This window comes from Mus pahari, chromosome 23 (genome assembly GCF_900095145.1).
Source record: "Mus pahari chromosome 23, PAHARI_EIJ_v1.1, whole genome shotgun sequence".
Classification (NCBI taxonomy): Eukaryota; Metazoa; Chordata; class Mammalia; order Rodentia; family Muridae; genus Mus; species Mus pahari.
In genome coordinates, this window is record NC_034612.1 from 20,508,294 (window position 1) to 20,516,962 (window position 8,669).

The following is an 8,669-nucleotide window of genomic DNA, read 5'->3' on the forward strand; positions in this document are numbered from 1 at the left end:
AATACTGACTTCTTTTGTCCTCTGGGGTAAGCGTGTCCCTGGAGTTAGCGTTGATGGCTGTGAGCAGCTGTCTACTGTTCTAGCTGGAAGAGTGACCACAGGAGATGGAGAGACTTAAGCAGGTGAACAGGCTTAGGTTGGAGGAAGGTGCCTCAGCCAAACTGATAGAACTTACACTCCGCAGCCAACGCATCCGGTTTCCTTTTTAATGTGCATGAGAGTTATGCCTATGTAGACATCAGCGTGTATGTGCCAGGTGCCCACCAAAGCTAGTTCCATCAAGTTCCACCAAGGTAGGACTGGGGCTTTAAATGGTTGTGAGCTGGGCTGGTGAGATGGCTCAGTGGGTAAGAGCGCCCAACTGCTCTTCCAAAGGTCCAGAGTTCAAATCCCAGCAACCACATGGTGGCTCACAACCATCCATAACAAGATCTGACTCCCTCTTCTGGAGTGTCTGAAGACAGCTACAGTGTACTTACATATAATAAATAAATAAATAAATAAAAATCTACAGAAGTTCCAGGACAGCCTGGGCTACACAGAAAAACCCTGTTTCACATAATAACAACAACCCAACTTCTGTTGAGGGTTAACCCTTTCCACCACTTGCCCAATTCCAGTCAGCTGTCCTGTGGTTCGAGCTTGCCAATGGCCAACATTTGCCAGGCTTCTTCACCCTCTACCTTATTTCCGATGCATGGCAGCCCATAAAGTAGACAAAGGCCGTTTTACAGATGGGGAAACCAGCTCAGAGCTTTGAGTAAGATGGCTAAGGGCCGCATTAGAGAGGAGTCTGTGCTCCCAGGTAATCCTGGGAGTCAGGCTGCAAGGCACAGTGCCCACTGCCAGGGTCTATTCAGAGTGCCTGGAGGGGCCCGAGAAGGGAGTCCCCAATGTTGGATCGGGCGAGTGTCCTGAGGTGGACTTTCTCCAGCTACTGGATGTTCTGAGGCCTCATATTCCTCCCCCAGCAGAACCCATCTCATCCTGTGTTGCTGAGAAAGAGTCTCCAAGCAGTCAGAAGGTAGAGTAGCATTTCCATGAGCCGGGGCTCACCCTCCAGGTCTCTCCCCAGAGCCCAGCTGGGAAACCCTGCCCATCTTTGGGGGTGGGAGGGGGCCTGGGAAAGCAGAGAAACCAGAAGGTTGCTGGTCACTCAGCAGGAGGCTGAGCAGGGAAGGGGGTTGTGGGGGAAAGGAGACCTTTAATCCCAGCATTTGGGAAACAGAAGCAGGCGGTTCTCTGTGAGTGGGAGGCCAGCCTGGTCTATAGAACAGAACAAGATCCAGGACAGCCAGGGCTACAGAAAGACAGCCTGTGAAGGAAGAGGAAGAGGGGGGAGGGGGAGGAGAAGCAGCAACAGCAAGGAGGGGTTTACACTAAATGTGCCAAGAACTAAAGATGAAGGCAGGTTTGTTTTGATCTGAGGAAGCCCCAAGTTCCTCTGATAGGAAGGTCCCTGAGGCCACTTCACTGTCCTTGTCTCTGGCAGCAAAGCTACTTTTCATGTCGTCCCTGTCTAGACTTGGGGGTTTCCTGGTTAAGGACATGGCCAGCCTGGCTTCTGGCCTGGGGGGAAGCCAAGTGGCTGGGCAGAGTGGGAGACAGGTCCCAGTCCTACAGCCAGAGCAGGGAGGGCCTGTCACCTCTGCCTGGCCTGGCCTAGTGGGAAAAGCTCTTTGGGGCTTATGCCGGCTGGCTCCCTGAAATTGTGCCTCATTCAATCATTCATTCATTCACATCACCCCAAGGCCAGTGATTAAAGGGTCTGGGCCTGAGAGGCTGGGAAGATGGCTCAGTACGTAGGAAGGCTTGCTGTTGCTCCAGAGGGCCTGAGTTCAGTTCCCAGCACCTGCCTGTGGCTCCAGGTCCAAGGAACCTGTTGTCCCTTTTTGGCCTCCATGGACGAAAGCACACTGGCGGCATATATTCACACACACACACACACACACATACACACGTAAAAATAAATCTTCATTAATAAACAATATGGCTGGGCAGTGGTAGCAGAGCCTTTAATCCCTACACTTAGGAGGCAAAGGCAGGCAGGTCCAGTCCCAGGAGACCCAATGCCCTCTCCAGCCTCTGAAGGCATCAGGTGTGCACGCAGTGTCTGAACATACTGGAAGTCAGATGCTTATACACTAAACAGCCATGGCGTTATAATACAAAGTGAGTACTGATGGACCCAATAAGGTTAAAAAAAAAAAATTCTGTCTCCCCAAAACATTTTTTACCCACGGCTTCCTCTGCTTGTTTGTTCTCTGTATTTTGGGGGAGGCAGGAAGTTTGTTAAGCCCTTTTATTCCCCCGCCCTCTGTGTGTGTGTGTGTGTGTGTGTGTGTGTGTGTGCGCGCGCGCGCGCACGTGACTGAAGTCAGAAAAGGGTGTCTAATGTCCTGGAATTTACTGTGGGTAAGAACGAACAGCATGGCCTCAAACGTGGAGCTGTCTCAGGAGGAGTTTTGAACAGAGGAACTGGTACATACATGCCCTAGCACATGCTTTTCAACTAAACTACACTCCTCATCCTCAAGTCACTTAAAAAAAAGGGGTGGTGGTGGCTGGGAGATGGCTCGGAGGTTGCCTGATTCAAGGCACTGATTCCAGGTCCCACGCGGTGGAAGGAGAAAAAACAGACAGCTGCCGTAGGTTGTCCTCTGATCCTAGTGCACAGGACAACTTCCACCCCACCCCCACCCCCGCCAGAGAAATTTTTATATTTTGGGCAGATAAACCAAGCAGCAGACCAGGCCAAGGTGATTCCACGTGGGAGAGGTTTATTATGCAGGAGTGGGGAGGGCGGCGAAGGGGGGGTAGAAGGGCAGAGAAGAAGTGGGGGGAGAGAAGAAAGAGAAGAGGAGGAAGAAGAGAAGAGCAGAGGAGGGGGTGATGCTCTAATTTATACGGAGAATGACATCACACCAGTGGGGGTGGGAACTGAGCCAAGTGGGTTGTGGGATTGAGGGTCGTTGTCCTGGCAACGCAGGTCATGGGTCACATGGTTAGGCCAGGGCTTGGAGTGTCCTGGTGCTAACAGAAATAAATATAGTTTCAAAAGTGTAAAAGCCCAAAAGGGGGCGTAGGGCACACGCTTGTTAATCCCACCACGCGGGAAGGAAAAGGAGGCAGAGGGTCTGGAGTTCAAGTGGGAGGACAGCCTGGGCTACAGGAGACCACCTCTAAAGACCAAAATCAATAGTTCACAGGCACTAAAAATGAATCGTTTGCCATGACAGGAAAGAAAGAGAATAAAAGGGAAATTGGCCCTGTTTATAGAGGTCATTGGAAGGTGAAACACTTAAAAAAAGATTGCCACATGTTGCCTCTGTTTCTCACTGGAGGTTGGGGGGGGTTAAGGGGGAGGTCTCAGGAGGGCAGTGGGAAGGTGGCTGTGTGTGGCCTCAGATCACCAGACAAACCCACTGTCTGCAGTTACGAAAGCGCCCACAAGACGGAGAAGGAAGTGCAAGGGGCCTGCCTGATGCTTGGCCTGCTGCAAGTCACCCTCGGAACTTTCCACAGCCTGTCGCCTGCCAGGCCAGGTGCACAGCAAGCCTGGTGGTTTCGCTGGACTTTCCAGACCACGCCCTTAGGGACTGAAAGGAGTGTGGCCCAGACTTCAGTGGGCAGCATTGGAGAGCCAGCCCGTGTGCCAGAGCCAGGGCGACCAGGGCTACTACTGTTCTCAGCTCCTTGGTGTAGTAGAACTCACCCTCAGGGCTGGGTGTATCGATAGAGGTCCCCCCCAACCCCCTATCCATCTGGAGACTGAGAGAGGAAGATCGAAAGTTCCAGTCTAGCCTGAATAGCTTATCTCAAAATGACAAGACAGCTCAGTGATGTAGCTGGGTGGTAGAGCACTTTGAGGGGGTAGAGCACCAGAGACGGGCTGAGGACGTGGCTCAGAAGGAGAGGAATCCCCAGACTGCACCATAACCTACCCCCACCCACTTTCTCTGCGTCCTTGCCAGCGTCATTACAAGGAGGCACTGCATTGTGCCAGTCAGGTTGTAGACAGAAGTCTTGAGACCTGTGACCCTGGTGACCCGGTAGCTTCTAAGCCACCCACTGGGGAACAGGAGAGACGACAGAGCCTTACCTCCCACCCCACCTCTGCCGCTTTAGTGTTCTTGGATTTGAACTCAGGACCTTTGGAAGAGCAGTCAGTGCTCTTACCCGCTGAGCCATCTTTTTTTTTTTTTTTTTTGGGGGGGGGGGTTTCAAGACAGGGTTTCTCTGGGTAGCCCTGGCTGTCCTGGAACTCACTCTGTAGACCAGGCTGGCCTCGAACTCAGAAATCCGCCTGCCTCTGCCTCCCAAGTGCTGGGATTAAAGGCATGGGCCGCTGTCGCCACCACCACCACCACCTGGCTCAGCCCTGCTCCTTTTAAAACTGTGTCTCAGCCGGGCCTGGTGGTGCAGGCCTTTAATCCCAGCACTCGGGAGGCAGAGGCAGGCAGATTTCTGAGTTCGAGGCCAGCCTGGTCTACCAAGTGAGTTCCAGGACAGCCAGAGCTACACAAAGAAACCCTGTCTCGAAAAACCAAAAACAAACAAACAAACAAACAAAAAAAAACTGTGTCTCACTGTATCTCTGGCTGGCCTGGAACTCACAGAGATCTGCCTGCCTCTGCCACACTAGGGAGATACCCAATGTCCTCTGTCCATCTGCTTCCTTCTCTGTCTGCATAGTCAGTCCCCACTGCTGAGTGTCACCACCATCAGTCCAGCTCAGGAGCCAGGCTCTCTCCTCCCAAGAAATCCATCTAGTCAGCTCAGGGTGAAGCTCTGCAAGGGAGGCCTGCTGACCGCGGCTTCTCCTCCAGTGTTGGTGACATTCGAGTCCTCCTCCACTGCTGGAATTAAAGACACTTGCCACCATGGCTGGCTCCCAAGTTCCCTTCCAGGCTGAGCTGTCTAAGAAGTCAAACTCTTCTATGAAGAACTAGTACATGGTCAGATGTTGTCTTACCTATGGGTGTCTACCGATATCTACACGTGTGTGCAGACATCATCTCTCCAGAGTCGCCTTGGTTTCTAAGACGGGGTCTACTGCTGACTTAAAACTCACGCAGAGGCTAGGTTGGCTGGCCAGTGAGTCCCAGAGACCTCCTGACTCTACTTATTTAGTGTAGGATTAAAAACACACACCAGAAGTTAGGCAGTGGTGGTGCACGCCTTTAATCCCAGCACTCAGGAGGCAGACGCAGGCAGATCTCTGAGTTGGAGGCCAGCCTGGTCTACAAAGTGAGTTCCAGGACAGCCAGGGCTACACAGAGAAATCCTGTCTGGAAAAACCAAAAAATAAAAAAGCACACACCTTCCAGGCTAAGGGAGGGCTCTGTGGCTGTGAGTGCTTATATCTCTTGCAGAGGGATCTAACTTCAGAACATCAATGTCTGCTAGCTCACAACTGCCTGTAACTGCATCTACACACACACACACACACACACACACACACACACACACAAATCTTTTTTTAAAAAAATAAAGAACCTTTAATCCCAGCACTCAGGAGTCAGAGGCAGGCAGATTTCTGAGTTTGAGGCCAGCCTGGTCTACAAAGTGAGTTCCAGAACAGCCAGGGCTAAACAGAGAAACCCTGTCTCGAAAAAAAAAAAAAAAAAAAAAAAAAAAAAAAAAAAAAAAAAGAAAGAGAGAAAGAAAAGAAAAGAAAAGAAAGAAAAGAAAAGCTGAGAATCCTGTGTGTGTTTATGTCTGCGAATACACTGTAGCTGATGGTTGTGAGCTTTCATGTGGTTGTTGGGAATTGAATTTAGGACTCGCTCTGGTTTGTCCCGCTCGCTCACTCCACTCAACTCTGCTTGCTCAGTCCTTGTTTGCTCCGGCCCAAAGTATTATTATACATAAGTACACTGTAGCTGACTTCAGACATGCCAGAAGAGAGTGTCAGATCTCATTACGGATGGTTGTGAGCCACCATGTGGTTGCTGGGAATTGAACTCAGGACCTTCAGAAGAGCAGTCAGTGCTCTTACCCGCTGAGCCATCTCACTGGCCCTGAGCTTTTCTTTCTTTCTTTCTTTCTTTTTTTTTTTTTCCTTTTGAAGATTTATTTATTTATTTATTATATGTAAGTACATTATAGCTGTCCTCAGTCACTCCAGAAGAGGAGTCAGATCTTGTTACGGATGGCTGTGAGCCACCATGTGGTTGCTGGGATTTGAACTCAGGACCTTTGGAAGAGCAGTCGGTGCTCTTACCCGCTGAGCCATCTCACCAGCCCCTGAGCTTTTCTTTAATGTAGGTTCTGGAGATAGAACTCAGGTCCTCAGGCTTGTAATCCAAGGACTTCATCAGCTGAGCCATATCCAGTCCTGGTCCTGTAGTACTTCTAAAGGCAACCTCATGTAAACCAGGCTATCCTCAAGCTCATTATATAGTGGAAGCTGACTCTCCTGCCTCTACCTCCCAAGCACTGGGATCACAGGTTTTGTTTTGTTGTTGTTTTGTTTTGTTTTTTTAAGATTTATTTATTTTATTGATATGAACATGCTGTTGCTGTCTTTAGACACACCATTAGAGGTCACCGGATCCCATTACAGATGGTTGTGAGCCACCGTGTGGTTGCTGGGAATTGAACTTAGACCTCTGGAAGAGCAGTCAGTGCTTTTAACCACTGAGCCATCTCTCCAGCCCCATGTTTGTTGCTGTTGTTTTGTGTGAGTTTATTCAAAGGCTTCATGGAAGACTTAATGGGCATGAGGCAGGGAGATGCAGACAGGGAAGATGGGGAAGGAAGGACAGAGCTGGTACAAAGGTCCTGGAATGGGAGCAGTTGGGGTAGTTCAGAACTGCAGAGAGGCCCCAGTGCCTGGGCTGGGCCATGGTGTAGGTAGAACAGGTTTCTGCACTTCAGTGCCCCTGGCTGCCTCACCACTCTGTTGAAGCTCAAAAATTCCCAGAAAGTGAAAGACTAAGACTAAGAGCCTCCTGGGCCTTCCCCGCCCTCACCCCACAAGCAACAGAAACCACTTCTTCTTTTTCGTGTATTTAAGGCCCAGCCCAAGCTATAGGGAGAAGTGGCCCTGTCACGGCCCAGCCATGGGGGACACCTTCATTCGCCATATCGCCCTCCTGGGCTTCGAGAAGCGCTTTGTCCCCAGCCAACACTATGTGAGTAGCCTAAGAGTGCCCTGCGGGAGCCCATAGTGGGGACAGTGCTGTCACTCTGCTGTTACCCAAAAACCACCTGGACCAGGGAAGGAGATGAAAGGAAGGGAGACCAGGGGAGGATATGAGGGGGAGGGGGACCAAGGGAAGGATATGAGAGGGAGGGAGACCAGGGAAGGGTGTGAGGGGGGAGGGGGACCAGGGAAGGATAAGGGTGGTGGGAGAACAGGGAAGGATATGGGAGGAGGGCTCCAGAGGAGGCTTTGAGAGGGAGGAGGACCAGGGGAAGCTATGAGGGGGAAGGGGGCCAGAGGAGGATATGAGGGGGAGGGGAACCAGGGGAAGGATGTGAGAGGGAGGGGGAATAGGGGAGGGATAAGGGAGGTGGGAGAACAGGGGAAGGATATAGGAGAAGGGGGACCAGGGGAAGGATGTGAGAGGGAGGGGGACCAGAGGAAGATGTACCTCCATGGGGACCTCTCAGCACAGGGCTCTCTTTCTTATCCTTGGGCTTCAGGCTTCTCTTGGGTGTCTGGTGGGTAGACACCCCTGTGCACCATCCCAGCTGCCTCCCTCTCTGTCCTCACGCCGAACCCCCATGCGTGCCAAGCGCCACCACCCTCTGTCCAGTGCCTAGGACCAAGGCTCACTCCTCCCAGGAAACCTCCCTGTCTGGTCAGCTCCAGGAGCTGCCTTGCATGGCGGCCTGCGAGGCCTGGAGACTGGCTTTTTGTCTCTTTTCTTCTCTGATATTAGTTACATTTGAGTTCGGATCCCTAGGAGGGGACGATGGCTCCCGTTTGCCCTGGGGAGATGAGGTTGAGGAATATCTGCCCATATATCTAGACTCTATCACTGGGTTTGCAAGGCCAAAGGCAGGCCAGAGATAGTGCCGCCCAGTTCTTGTGAGCTGTTTACCTGGGACTCTTAGCAGTAAGAGCTAAGTCTCTCCCTCCCTCCCACTCCCTTCTTCCTCCCTCTCTAAATATAAATATTCTGAGTCATTCCACAACCAAAAGCCACACCAGAAGAGGGGACAGCGGTCACCCTGGGTGTTTCCTTCATGTCCTCCATCCCTCCCCTGGAGACAATCACAGAGGTATTTTTAGACAGAGTCTCACAATGTAGCAAAGCCCCCAAAGATTGCCTCACCACCACCCCTCGGCCTTCCATCCAAGGCTAAAAGGCAGCCCAGGGGCACAGCGTGGCCCTCGTGGGCGCTGAGTGCCCCCTCTCCGCTCTAATGCCCCTCAGGTGTACATGTTCCTGGTTAAGTGGCAGGACCTGTCGGAGAAGGTGGTCTACAGGAAATTCACCGAGATCTACGAGTTCCATGTGAGTGTTGGGGGAGGGGCGGATTTGAACTGTGGCTTTGCCTCTGACTTTGTGGACCTCAAGCTCAGCAGGCATCTGAAGTCAGATTAACCTAGGGATTTCCGAGGGCTTACATAGTGAGACCGTGTCTCTAAATAAATAAATGAATGAGACAGGGATAGAGGAGATAACACACACACACACACACACACACACACA

General features: G+C 51.6%; 1 protein-coding gene across 1 annotated transcript in view; it reads left to right on the forward strand.

Annotated features, from left to right (window-relative positions):
- The first annotated feature begins 7,016 nt into the window (after positions 1–7,016).
- Ncf1 (neutrophil cytosolic factor 1) overlaps positions 7,017–8,669 on the forward strand; it is an 8,001-nt gene continuing 6,348 nt past the window's right edge. The window contains exons 1-2 of the mRNA XM_029533701.1: positions 7,017–7,139; positions 8,391–8,471. Coding sequence (XP_029389561.1) covers positions 7,068–7,139; positions 8,391–8,471 — 153 coding nt within the window. The 5' untranslated portion in view covers positions 7,017–7,067. The remainder of the gene's footprint in view (positions 7,140–8,390; positions 8,472–8,669) is intronic.